The sequence below is a fragment of the Cynara cardunculus genome, assembly GCF_001531365.2.
Source record: "Cynara cardunculus var. scolymus isolate 2C chromosome LG 13, CcrdV1, whole genome shotgun sequence".
NCBI classification, from domain to species: Eukaryota; Viridiplantae; Streptophyta; class Magnoliopsida; order Asterales; family Asteraceae; genus Cynara; species Cynara cardunculus.
Window position 1 is genome coordinate 15,723,224 of NC_037540.1, and position 14,265 is coordinate 15,737,488.

Genomic DNA, 14,265 nt, shown 5'->3' on the forward strand with positions numbered 1-14,265 from the left:
CCACTGAAGGATGGTCGCACATGCCTACTGTCATGTCACTCCAAAATCAACGGTTACGATCTCCAGGTACGGTTTTCCCGACGGCCGTGATCATCCTTCTCTTTCCTCTCTCTCGTTTGCTTCTGATTGCTATAGATACACTCATATATATCCCTCCAACCCATTTCTCTCTCATCGTTTTTATTTTTCTCTCTCTCTCTACTGCTCTTCAGGTCGACTACGGTCGGGTCGGGTGCCTTGTATAAAATCTCTCTGCGTCACCTTCCATCTTTCTTTCTTTTTTCTATTTTTTATTACCTCGATAGCGATTGGGGAAAAAAGTTTGACACAGAGAGAGGAAGGGGTTTTTCATGGCGGTTTTGGGAAGAACCAGTGGTTTGCTGAGCTGGGTTAGGGTTTTGTATTCCTGTGGTTTTAGTTATGCGGGGAAGGTTTAATTGTGGAATAATGCATGTGAAAATTACGTGTTTTAGAGTCAGGAAGAAGAGGTTAAGTTGAAAAAGGGGGAAATTGGGGGGAGGGGTTTTGCTTGATCACTTGAGAGATTTGTTGAGTGATGGTTTAGAATTTGAAGATTATAAACAAGGCTTTATAGTTGCTCGTGAGGGTTGGTTTAGCTGATGCTTATAAAATTATTAAATATACATATATAAAATAAGCCAAGGGTTTAGATAAAATATGAAGCTTTCAACATCAGGGTTGGGTCAGCAGCCTCATGAAGGTATCTCCTTCAAATCTTTCTTCTTGATTTTTGTTTTTTCTTTAATCCGACTTTACATGCGTGTCTCCTTTTCATTTATTCTTCTTAGTTGTATCCTAAACATTTTTCTATCTTTCTAGACATTCTTTATGTCGATGCTTGTGTGTTATATATTCTTGATTAATTAGTATTTAAGTCTTTGATGGTTTTGTGGGTTAATTTATTGCTTCTTGTCATCACCCATGAAAGGAGAAAAGAAATGCTTGAATTCGGAGCTGTGGCATGCCTGTGCTGGTCCTCTTGTGTCCCTACCGATTGTGGGCAGTCGAGTGGTTTACTTCCCTCAGGGCCATAGTGAGCAGGTTTTTAACAATTCGTCTCTGATTTATAATTATTGATTTAATAGTTGTTTCAATTTTGTATTGCAAATGTTGTATTTATAGTATGTAATTGCCTATTTTGGTGAGTAACTATTAAGTGATCTGAATTGAAACTGGAAGCCAGGTTGCTGCCACCACTAATAAAGAAGTGGATGCTCACATACCCAATTATCCAAGCCTACCTCCCCAGTTGATCTGCCAACTTCACAATGTCACTATGCATGTGGGTTCTACTCTCTTTTAAGTGTTATCGTTTTATTTGTGTTGCTTTAGTTTCCGCTTATGTTATAATACAACTAAAAACTCATAATTCTGCAATTTCAGGCAGATGTTGAAACGGATGAGGTGTATGCCCAAATGACATTGCAGCCCTTGACTGCGGTAATCTCATGTCAAAGTTCCAACATGGTTTTTTAGACTGTTTAGTGGTGCTAAAAGGTTCTCTTTAATTGAATTTTCTATCATTTTCGTGTAATACATTCTCAGCAAGAACAAAAGGACACGTTTCTCCCGGTCGAGCTAGGTACTCCGAGCAGGCAGCCAACTAATTACTTTTGCAAGACATTAACAGCCAGCGATACTAGTACCCATGGGGGATTCTCTGTTCCTCGCCGCGCAGCAGAAAAAGTGTTCCCTCCACTGGTAATTGTTCATTCCATCCTTATGCTTTTACCAACAAAAATGGAAGATCACACTCTGTTTTTTGGTTCTTCAGGATTTCTCTCAGCAGCCACCTGCCCAGGAACTTATTGCGAGGGATCTCCATGACGTTGAATGGAAGTTCAGGCATATCTTTAGGGGTAGGTATTAAAGTCATCTTTATCAATTTTGCCTCATGCAAATCTGCTATTCGTTATGTGAATTGTGGATCATATGGGATATGTATACTCAAGAGAAGGAATCATTTGTGTGCAAATATATAATCCATTATAGGATGGATTTCACTATGGATTATTGCCCTTTATGCCATGTAAGAATCATCTTGTTCCATTTAGGTGATGTGATTGAAAAAATTCCACTCAGGCCATGCATCTTCAATTTCTCTGCCGATGAATATTCTCTGTCCAAACCTCTTGCTGGTGGAGGCGCAAAAGCTAAATGGTTAATTTGCCACTTGAATTATTATATTGGTCCAGATACATGTACAAATGCAAATTATACAATTTACTTCATATTTCACTTTTCTCATTGATATATTCAATATTCATGGATACAAGCAGAAATAAGTTAATGAGTGATATTTAGCATAACTAAACTGAGATATTATGTAATTCCCCACTCCATTGAATTCTAAGTTCTTTTTTCTATCTTTAGATTCTCTCCTTTTATCTTTTCCCCCATTGTGAACCTGCTGTGGTTGTTTCATCACCATGACCATATCACTGCCAACCAAATCAAACATTTTCCTCCCAAACACACACAGAATCACACATAACAAGTCAAATTTGGTGTCGATGATGACAACCTGCAAGGATGGTAATATAGTTACAATGTCACCACTATCAATCACAAAATATCAAGGGAATTTCACTTCAACATTTGCTTAGTCAAACACATGACAACCCAATTAACATAAATTAGGAATATCAATTCTTCAAATTCTGAAGAGAAGTAAATAAGAAGAGGGAGAGAAACAGTAAGACCTTTCTTGCCTTTCATATTCCTCTGGTCTTTTATATATCCTTGACTCCTTTGTTTATGCTTTCCTAAGTCTTCTCCCTTTCTCCAGCCCAAATTTTTGCTTCAGCTCCCTTGCCTATGGTGGCCACAGAAGTGCCAAGAGTGTGTGAGATTGGTGGTGACGGGTTGGAAAGATAAGTTGAGGAGGGAGAGGTGTTTAGGAGCAGGAGACAACAGAAGTCTATTGGGTGGTTCGAAGATGATGAATCAAGCTAAATAATTCTTGAGGAGGGCTAAGTTAGGAAGATAAGGGAATTTTCAACCTTATTATTTCAACCTTGTTGACTAAAACATTAATTTAATTTTAATCTTATTCTTATGATTTAATTGAAATATGAAGAAGGGGTTTTATTTTACGTGGTTACATGTTGTAGGACTATAATTAAACTGGAGAATAGCAAGTGTATTGTACTTTATGCATTTATGCTTGTTCCCAAATCAAATTAGTATCTTAGTCAATAAGGGAAATTTGACATGGCTAGCAGTAAGATATGATTATCTTGTGTCTACCCTCCATCAACAGGGGTTTTGTTGGGAAATTGGGTGTTTGCTAGAGAATGTATGTTTCCTAGCCTTCATGGGACGTTGTTAAGTCATATGGCCTAGATGAAACCTTTTTTTGTTCTAAAGACAATTATGGTGTTTTGTGGTATCCTATATCTGTAGTTATGCGAACTCTTTACTTATTCTGTAAGCCTTTGTGTAAAGAACTGGAACATTCAGAATGCTCTGGTGACCAGTGTTTTGTCTGTTTATGATCTTGTTCCTCCATGGTTTCTTGTTTGCTTGTAGCCTGTGGCATTCATAAACTTTAGCTTGTGGTGGAACTTGTCTTTTCTCCTTTCGTACTTAAAAGTTAGAGATTTGTTAGGGGAGTTTTCTTTATTTCTTTGGTGGCTTTCTTTAGTCAATTTTGAAATGGTTCAATCATCCTGGATCCAGGCTTTAATGGATCTTACTTTAGCATGTATGCAAGGAAGCTGCACTATGTGGAGATAAATTTTCTTTGGTTGACATGCCAATGCTATAACTATAGAATATTGATATTATATGTTCCAATCTTCACATGCAGGGCAGCCCAAACGTCATCTTCTTACCACAGGGTGGAGTGTTTTTGTGAGCGCGAAGAGACTTGTTGCTGGAGATTCTGTGCTTTTTATCTGGTATTTAGTGGATAATGTCACATATTAGCCTGCATCTAGCTATTTGATTATAAAATCCATGTAGCTATGTTGTTTATTGCCTAATATTTTGATGGGTGTTGAAATGGCGAATCAGGAATGAAAAAAATCAGCTCCTCCTGGGGATCCGTCGTGCTACTCGTCCGCAAACTGTAATGCCATCATCTGTTCTATCAAGTGATAGCATGCACATTGGACTCCTTGCTGCTGCTGCTCATGCAGCTGCTACGAATAGTTGTTTCACGATATTCTATAATCCAAGGTGACAAACAAATATCGAAAGATGTTTATTTTATGATTGGTTATGTTTTCTGTTTCTTCATCCAAACCTAATTGCATCAGAGCGAGTCCATGTGAATTTGTTATACCACTTTCAAAATATGTCAAAGCTGTGTATCATACACGTGTTTCTGTTGGGATGCGATTCCGGATGCTCTTTGAAACTGAAGAGTCAAGTGTTCGGAGGTAAACTAGCTGATCAAGACTCAGTCTTATTCTTTTCTTGTCATTTGATGCAACCAACATCCACAATATATTATGTTTTTGCCCTTCGCGGGATTATTAGAGTGACACTCCAATCAGTGATTTCATTATCATTGGGTAGTGTTACATATGCGTCTTATCTGGTGGATGCTATATCTTACGTGGGGCTCGTTACTTTGACCAGATACATGGGTACTATTACTGGCATTGGTGACTTGGATCCTGTTCGTTGGCCCAACTCTCACTGGCGATCTGTCAAGGTAAGTTAGCAAAGATTTTTTATATTATCAGCTTGATTTGGTGCATCTTATTGTTATTGCCATGGGTATATGATGTTGACCAGTGGGAAATGTTGATTGCCACCTAGTTGTGCTATCGTATAGACATAATATATGCATCCTTGAAGCAAAAGGAAAAAAAACAGAACTCCATCATGTAGGTAGCAACTATCTTTAGTGCCTTGCAAGGCAATTTACATGTTGGTTGGGCAGGAACAACAAATTAGATCAGTTAGTTGTCGATCCATAAAAAATGGGTGCCATTAGTGCCAACGGTGTTCTTTTTCTAGGAAGGAATAAAGCTAAAAATGGGTGGAAAGAAAGGAAATACTAAAACAGGTTTATTGTGGCCAAGAAATCATGATTGGGCTCTTTGAACTTGAAGTTAAGCATTACTGCCCGGTCAAAGTTGGGAGCCACCTTTTGACCTCCAGGATAGATAAATATGGTAATTAGTGCTACTGTTGAGAACTTGAGATGGCTTGCAGTGGTTGTAGTTGTTAGGGGAATATCAATTCTGAGTTTCTGAACGTTATTAGACCAACTTCCAATAATGCTTCTCTAATTTTGAACAAATGTATTACTCCTTTTCTGGAGTTGATCAGGTTCTATTGCATATATGTGATATGTGCATGTTATTTTTGTGGAACGTTTAATTAGTTCGTTGTAGCATGCTCCGTATAGTTTTTTCTTGTTGCCCTCTGTTCAATGCTGTGTTTCTGCAATTTGATTTCTTGCAATGCTAGCATTCTGAGTGGATGACTTGCAAGATTTGCTAAAGGCTGGAGTCTTTGATCTCTACAATCTGTCCTTTGATAAAAATCAGTAAACGTCTGGATTTGTTAGATTAGCTAAAAGCATTGATCTCTACGCTCGCTGTCATATGTAGATAGTTAGCGATATGCGACTGAGGGAAAGAAAGAGAATGGTGGTTTCGAGATATTTTTTTAAATGTCAGCTTTATGAGTTCAGCTTCTGCAATAATGGGGGGCTAGGGAAGGTTCAATATTCACTCCTTCAGTTTTCCCTTGCAATTAGACAGGTGCATGTAGATTTTTGAATGTCTTGCAAAACAAGATAACTATTTTACGGCTTCATCTTCATGGCCACTAAATCAGTTGAAGTACTTTGCTGTTAGATAGTGTTGATTTGATTTGTATTATTCGTTGATTTTGAGTATATTAATTTTCAGTGATGTGACTCCTAAGGTCGTTCATGCATCAACCAATTCAGCTTGATTCTGTTTTTGAGGAGAGAAATTGATTGGTTCCAGGTCACGTTATCTGTATCAGATTTCATGTCTACTAAGTTATTAATTGGCTGACTGCATCAGTCACATCTGCAACTCTTGGGGATTTTTTTAATTGACTAGATATCTTTTCTTTAAAGGTTGATAAAGTTGATTTATACAAGCTATGCTAAATTCACAATGTACGAGGCTCTTATCTTTTTTGCTTTGGGCTCTATTCTTATTTAGCATGGCCTCACTTGGTCACGGTATAAATGCACATTTAATGATCATCAGTTTGGGTGTTTAAGTATTGCTTAAATTTAATTTATTACTATCACTACTACTACTGCTGCTATTATTATTATTGAAGGCATATTCAGAAAAGATTGCAAAGAGCCTGTATAAAGAAAATTTAAGGCCAGGGAAAATAAAAACGATAGTGAAAACTATGAGACATGGAGACCAAGGGCAATAGAGAGATAAGCCATCAATATGTAGTTGCTCATATCTGAGATCAGGTACATACCCCTATCTGAGCTCAGGTACTCGGAAAGTACTAATGCCTTCATATCACAGCCTCAGTTGCTCATATTCCGCGTTGCGGAATGGAGTGGTCAAAACTATGGAACTTAGAGGAAGAGGAGCCAGTGTTGTAAAATCATAGATGGCATAACTTTCTTTTGAATTTTAGAAGATGTTCTCTGAGGTTACGTCTAGATTGGAGGAAGCACAGTAATCAGGATAAAAATCATGATAACCACTGGTCTTGACTTGCCTTCATAGAGAATTCTCATTGTTTTGTGCAGCGATCTTGGTCTTAATCTGCATCCAATTTGTTTTTTTGTTTACATTTTTATCATCTATATTGCCTGTTGCCGGGTGTGTGCACAGATTTCCATGTTGGTGTTCTGGATCCGGTGGAGAACTGTTGCTTTATATGGTAGAAGACGTGGTACCTACTATCTATATTCTAAATTGTATATTTTTAAATGTTGCAAGTTCTACTTAGCTCCTTGATGAAGAATAGTTTGTTTTCTGCAACTATTCAACAACTGAAAAACGCCCTTAAAAGCTTTAGAGACTTTACTTGGTGATTTTTTTTGTTTATTGAAAACGGCCATACTGCAGATCCTTGCCAAATTATTAGATTCGAGTACGCAAAAATTTGTTTGTTGATTATTGTTGCCAAGTGATTGTTATCTGCTTCATGTTTATCAATTATTTTCCATCTTGACACTTGTATATTTTCAAATCTCTTTTTGGTAGGTTGGTTGGGATGAATCAACTGCAGGTGAGAGGCAGCCACGGGTATCATTATGGGAAATTGAACCACTAACAACTTTTCCTATGTATCCATCACTCTTTCCCCTTCGGCTGAAACGGCCTTGGTATCCTGGAGCTTCGTCTTTTCAAGGTATCATTCTTGGATATACTATATCTGGTCCTAAAAATTAGAGCACTTCCTTTTTAGAAGAAATTGTTCTTATATATTGGAAAAGAGCCAATATACCCAAAGATAACTCCATGTTTTTTGTTCTATACAATGTCTCTGGAATTACATTATTACTGCCATGGTTCTCTTGTTTGTATTCTCTTTTTATTTTCCATTTCTGGATGGTAGTGTGTGTTCCTTAAAGCTTCTGGTGTCAACTAGGTATAGTTTGCTATACAGCTCTGTATGCCCTTTCTGTTGCTTAAACTTGTGTTGAAGGGGCCATTTCCATCCATATCATGCCCTTTGCATTAATGAGTTGTGAAAGGCATTATGGGCGTCATTAGTTGTACTCTATTGGTAAAGTTAATCATACTTTAGAAGCTGAAGATGTTTTAAGAATGTTAGGGCATGAAATGGTTTGGTAGGCTCTCTTCATTTATCTGGGAAAAATTGAATTTCAGAAGGATGGAGACTTGATGAAAATGTTAGTTGTAAGATAAGAGTCCAATGGATAAAATACTGATAAATTTTGGGTCTTGACTCTTGTGTGCTCAGGAAATCTGATTGAAGTTAGAGGGTAATTCTATAGGCTGGCGGACCTACATAATGCCTACTATGGTTCATGGGGCAAATAAATGGCAATATGCAAAAAGAAAGTTAACAAAAATGTGAACGATCAGCCAAGCGGGTGCATATAGGGCTACACAATGAGGAATAAGATTAGAAGTTACCATACCCCAGAGATGGTTGAGACAACCAGTTGAGGAGAAACCATATCAGCATTGTTTGAGATAGATTCCAATTACCATAAAGCAAAGATGGATGACACTAGCAGTTGAGGAGAAAGTATGGCACAAGTTTGGATGGGTTGGTCATTGCCATAATAGACCTTTGTGCACCAGTTAGGAGACGATATTTCATGTTTGTACCAAGAAAAGATTGTTGGAAGAGGTAGATATCGGCCAAGATTGATATGAGAAAGTAGCAAAGAGCAATTTGAGTGCGTGGAATACACCATGGAATTGACCTTAGACATTAGTGCATGGAAGGATGTTCTTCATGTCCTGTCACCTGAGGGTGTTCACCTCTTTGTAATTCTCTATTGGGTTCCTTTAGCCTAATGCTACTAGTTTGAAATAAAAGGCTTTTTGCCATATGCTGTTATCCCACCAATGTAACTGCGGTTTGCTACTCATTTTCAAGCTTTTTCCAATCATATGGAATTCTGATATACCTGAAGTTGGTGGTTATGTCCTTGTTCATGTAAAACAGAGCTGGTACAGCATCCTTGACTGTAATTGTCATGAGAAACTATGTAATTCTGTTCATCAAGCTTTTGGATCTTGTGAGAATCGGCAAGTCATTTTAGTGAATGCCTAGTTTGTATCATCTCGGTTACTGGTTATAGTGTAACTGTGGTAATTAGTTGTCGTGACAGTGTAAAGGTTGAGTAGATAATTTGGTCTCATTGTAACTAGTGACATGTTTTAATCACTTTAATTAGCTGGTATTGATCACTGACTTTTACATGTGGTGACCATTGAACAAGTTATCTAGAATCTGGTTGCATTTTTAACTATGTAACTTCTTGTAGTCCTCTAAATTAGCTGGTGATCATCACTGAGTTTTAAAAAATAAGCTTGTGACCCCCTTGATACGTTTTCTGCCTATTATCCTTGCATCCTTCCTTTCTTTCTTGGTTGTACTCTTGCATCTATAATTTAAACTTTCTAAAACACTAGCTAATATTCCTTTATTTGTCACTTTAGATGACTTGTTTTTCAATTGTATGAGTTAGTTCGCTATATCAGAATCAGGTGGCTTTGATATGGTTTTAATAGGCACCATCTTGGTGAAAGTACAATTTAATTTGGGTGTGGTTTTGGGTGTGAGAGAAGTCGTTGTAATTTTTGTACGGATTGAGTTAATCTTCAGTAACTTCAAGTGCTCGGTCTAAATGCAAAAAGGAAAATAGAAGAAGTCAACTATTAGGTCTTACATGTTTTTGTAACAAATTAATGTATTTACCAACTCGGGTCTGAACTTCTATGTTCTGTTTATTTTTTAGTAATAGCTGGATCTTTTTATCTATGGAATCTTCAAGCACTTTGATATATTGTGTTGAAGTGGGTTTAAATCCTTGGATGGTGCCTTTTTAGCAACTGTTTTCTTCAGTTCTATCCGATACACACAAATATATATATGTGTGTGTGTGAATGGCATATTCACCTGACACACTCACTTCTTCAAGTCCTGCTAAATCATTTTTGTCCAACTGATGCATGAAATTCGATTATCTCTGGATGCAATAGATGATCAATGAAATCTCGGTCTTCCATATTAAACAATAACCCAATATTTTTCTTACTAGAGAAATTGTAGAATGCATCAGTTCTATCAAACAACTACTTGTGGGATATATGGATGATCTGTTGCTATTCATTTATGGGAATCCAAGAAGTTTGAGTGCCTCATTATAACTATTATGGTAGAAAGTTTAGAGGATTGAAAGCTTACCTGATTATCAGAGGAAAATTTTGGAACCCTAGTTCTGGAGTTCAACTTAATTTTCAGTCGCATATGAGCCAATGGGTATATGATATCCTTCCTCTCTCACTTTATACCCTGAAACAGGCTATCCTTCTCAAGAGAGGCACTTTTACATGGCATGGCATGACATGACATGTATGGCAAGTCGTTATACATATATGGCATATTAGTTGTAGATTAGCTTGTTTGCGGAGTTAAGATTTTTGAATGGAGTAACAACTTTATAGCTATTACACATTGGCGTAATTTTTAATATTAAACGTATTCATTTATTTATGGTGTAAGCATTGAGGCAGCATATCTGGAATGAAGTGGTTAGTAATTATGTATTTCCTTTGCTTGGGAGTAGTTCGAATACAAGGATGGAGAGATTGAAGAGCATGTTAGCCATAGGATAAGAGCGGGGGGTTGACAACATGGTGATATCTGAGAGTCCTGTATGGTTGAGAAGTTCCCTCGAGTTGAAAATTAGTTCCAAGGGACGAATGTAGGACTTGCTATGTGTGTGTGTGTGTGTGTGGGAAGCATGTTGGACCAATAAAAGACAATATGGAGACAAGTTGGGAACAAAAGGCTTGTTTTTATCAAATAAGTTGATAAATATGTGATCTTTCTTTCCCATTTTTAAGTATGGTCGGTACATCCTGATTGGAACTTTTGGTCACATCTAAAATCCGCTTCTTTCATACTTTTTTTTGCACAGACAGCAGAGATGATGCAGTTAATGGAATGGCATGGTTGAGAGGGGATACCGGCGAGCAAGGACTTCATTCTCTGAATTTTCAGTCTGTTGGCATGTTTCCTTGGATGCAACAAAGAGTTGATCCGTCTTTCCTTCAAAGTAATCTTAATCAACAGTACCAAGCTGCATTGGCCGCAGGTTTGCAAAATTTAGGAAGTGGAGATGCTTTGAAACAGCAATTGATGCAGTTTCAGCAACAGCAGCAGCCCATTCAATACCCTCAGCATTCTGGCGCCTCTAATCCACTGTTTCAACAGTCTCACCAACCAATTCAGCAGTTAATTCCTCAGCAGTTTGTGCATGGACAAACCCAAATGTTGGATAACCTACCTCGGTCACAACAGCAGCAAGTCAACAATCAACCAGAGGAACAACAGCAGCAGCAGCTGCCACCAAATTCGTATCCGGAGACATATCTGGTCCAACATGAACAGCTTCAAACAAGGCCGCAATCAACTCACTCTTTTCAGAAAACAGAATTCATGGACCCAAATGTTAAATTTACTTCCAACATTACTACTTCAGCCATGCAGAATATGTTGGGTTCACTAAGCCCTGAAGGAAATAGCAACCTTTTGAGTTTTTCAAGAACAGGGCAGCCCGCACTTGCTGAGCATCAGTCGAACCAGCAATCATGGGTGTCAAGGTTTGCACAATCACAAGCCAATTTGTCTTCTGGTTCACCATCAGTTTTGCCATATCCAGAGAAAAATGGTGGCGCGGAGCAGGAAACTTCAAGCTTAGATGCACAGAATCATTCTTTATTTGGTGGAACCAATATCGACTCATCTGGTCTTCTACTTCCGGCCACTGTGTCAAACATTGGTGCTTCATCAACCGAGACTGATTTAACCACCATGCCTTCAGGAGCTTCTGGGTTACAGAATTCTCCCTACTTTGGCTACATGCAAGACTCTTCCGAGTTGTTGCACACTACAGGACAAATTGACCCGCCAAACCCTAATCGTACATTTGTCAAGGTGCAAGGACCGACAAGATAATCATTAAAGCTTTTCCAATTTCTTTTAGAAAATGTTTCTTGAAATTACATGTGGGTGGGTGGGTGTGTATGTGCAGGTTTACAAATCAGGTTCGGTAGGAAGGTCACTTGACATCACCCGGTTCAACAGCTATCCTGAGCTGCGAGAGGAGCTGGGACAGATGTTCAATATTGAGGGGTTGCTTGAAGACCCTCAAAGATCAGGCTGGCAGCTTGTATTCGTTGACAGGGAGAATGACGTTCTTCTCCTTGGAGACGGCCCCTGGGAGTAAGTACTTCATATACACCATTCATTCGCCCATTATTACTGTTAAAAAAGATTTGATGATATTGTTTGAATGCAAAATTAATCTTATTCTATCATTATATTAAAGGGTGTTATGCTATATGTGGCCAAAATCAAACATTTGTTTAAAATCTTTCAATGGGTATTGAGAATCTTACTAGGTGTTCATGGATATGCAGGGCATTTGTAAATAGTGTGTGGTATATCAAGATACTCTCTCCTGAGGATGTTCAGAAACTGGGTAAGCAAGAGTTGGAATCATTGAGCCAAAACACAGGTGAAAGAATGAGTAGCCTCGCAAATGATGGTAGGGACCTTTCTGGGCTTCCTCCATCGATGGGCTCCCTTGATTTTTGAGATTCACGGAAGAAGAACAAAGACGACGCATTTGATTTTAAACTTGTGTTTTGGTGGTGCTTTTAACGTCGTGATCTACTTTGTATGGTATATGATTATCCGTCGTTTCCGTTTCGTTTCTGTTTCCGTTTCCACTTCCATTTCCACTTCGATTTAGTAGGTGTTAGTTGTATTCTGGTAATTTAGTAAATGTTAGACTTGTTAAATGATTCGAAACTTTAGAACATATATGGAGTCTCAGCCAATTGTTGACCTTTGTGATGATACTTACCAAGTGACAAGTTATGGAAATGTATCTTCTTCTGTCTTTCATCTTAATTATATGCAAGGAAAGGAAGGCTACAATCTTTTATTATTGCAATTTGCAACAATAAGATGTTTACTTGTGACCGATTATTACGTATTTCTTATGACTCCTGCAATATTTCGTTTATCAATGGTTATGAGTAAAACAAGTCGACCGACGGGTGGAATATGAGCAAACATAAAATCATGGGAGGTTCGAGTTTCCACAATTTGCGGAAAATCTGACCATCTCCAACCCAAAGGGATTTGGTCCTTAATCGAGTTGTAAAATCTTTAAACCGTATGTTTTAGGTTGGAATGGAGTTGGGATCATTTAGATCCAACCCAACCTGGTGAACTCGGTGTCTTCTTATTAGTTGGAGTTGTGTGATTTTATGGCTAGAATGCAATGGATTTATTGGCATAGAAGTCAGTTTTAAGGAGTACATAAGGGAAGCGATTCTCAAGTTGTAACTTGGAAATAGGCGGCATGATTATTATGTAATTTCCAAGTGAGCGAATTTAACGTGAGTTTTGTTTTTTTTTTATTGGAAATAATCACTGTGATTATTAGGTAATTTCCAATTCATTTTTTACTGTAGCTCGAAAATAGGCATTGTGATTATTATGCAATGTCCAATTCATCTCTTATTGTAGTTTGGAAATGGGCATTGTGATTATTATGTGATTCCTGGAACGAACGAGCTTTCGATCACTATTGACTAAATGACTGGCTTGGATTAATGTCAATGGTTTTATACCTAAAATGGTGTAACTAGTAACATTAGCTTGTGACTTTTGTGTTCCATCACAACGAATGGTAAATCGGGTCTCCCCCTACATCTTCGGATGTTTTTTTAAGACTTGATTAAAGTTATGTTTCCCGTTTTAATGTTTTATGGTTTTATTTTTGGTCGTGTGAGTATTGAGTTCTGGGTGCGTGTAATTGTGTGTTTTGATTAACGAGACTTCATCAAGAAAATGGTGAGTTTTCGGAAAGATGTTTTTACGATAAATATATTTTAATTGAAAAATTATAAATTTAATCATCAGTCTTTCAGTTTACCATCTTACGATTATAATGAAAACTGGTTGAACTCGCTAGGCGTTAAGTCTAACATTTTTCCTTTGTCGACATGTGCATCAAGTCCGTGGAGAAATGGTACTAGCGATACCATGATGAGATGAGTGCTAGATAATTGCATGAGAAGGTTTTAACTTATCGTTGATGTCTTTCGTCTTTGGAGATAACAACAATTATTGGATTATAGTAACGCTCGACCTTATTTTAGTCTTTGTGTAAGGTTTTGTCTATCTTTTTGTTGATAATGATTTTAGATTCGATATCGAGGTAATTCAAGTATTGATTAATAGAAAAGGGATTTACCCTTTATTTGTTGTATTAATAAAAAAATTTAAATTAGTCGCTCTTTCCAAATTTGAGGTTGTTACATGTTAGTCCCGAAGGGTAAGGCAATAAGCATAAAGTAATTGTAGAAGGGGGGTTGAATACAATTACACAGATTTTTTCAACTTTTTAATTCTTATTGATTTATATCAAGAATTAATACACACAGAAAAACAAAAGATTGTTGCGGAAGATAGGAAAGGAAARCCYAWCYTAAACAATCTTACAAAGAGAAGAACTTTCAAGAACAACACAGAGAGTTCTTGAAA

At 37.5% G+C, this 14,265-nt stretch overlaps 1 protein-coding gene across 4 annotated transcripts; it reads left to right on the plus strand.

The window, feature by feature from the left end:
* LOC112525216 (auxin response factor 8-like) lies at positions 1-12,564 on the plus strand. Of its 4 annotated transcripts, none has more exons than XM_025135240.1 (14): positions 1-721; positions 950-1,062; positions 1,201-1,303; positions 1,405-1,461; positions 1,567-1,722; positions 1,796-1,880; positions 3,833-3,923; positions 4,039-4,203; positions 4,284-4,406; positions 4,609-4,684; positions 7,200-7,347; positions 10,622-11,640; positions 11,738-11,928; positions 12,126-12,564. In XM_025135240.1, exons 2-14 carry the CDS (start codon positions 983-985, stop codon positions 12,301-12,303), a joined length of 2,472 nt encoding a protein of 823 aa, XP_024991008.1. In that variant the 5' UTR covers positions 1-721; positions 950-982; the 3' UTR covers positions 12,304-12,564. The 4 variants fall into 4 exon arrangements, with proteins under 4 accessions (XP_024991008.1, XP_024991006.1, XP_024991007.1 ...); XM_025135238.1 differs by having other exon boundaries at positions 1,205-1,303; XM_025135239.1 differs by having other exon boundaries at positions 1-1,062.
* The last annotated feature ends 1,701 nt before the right edge of the window (positions 12,565-14,265 follow it).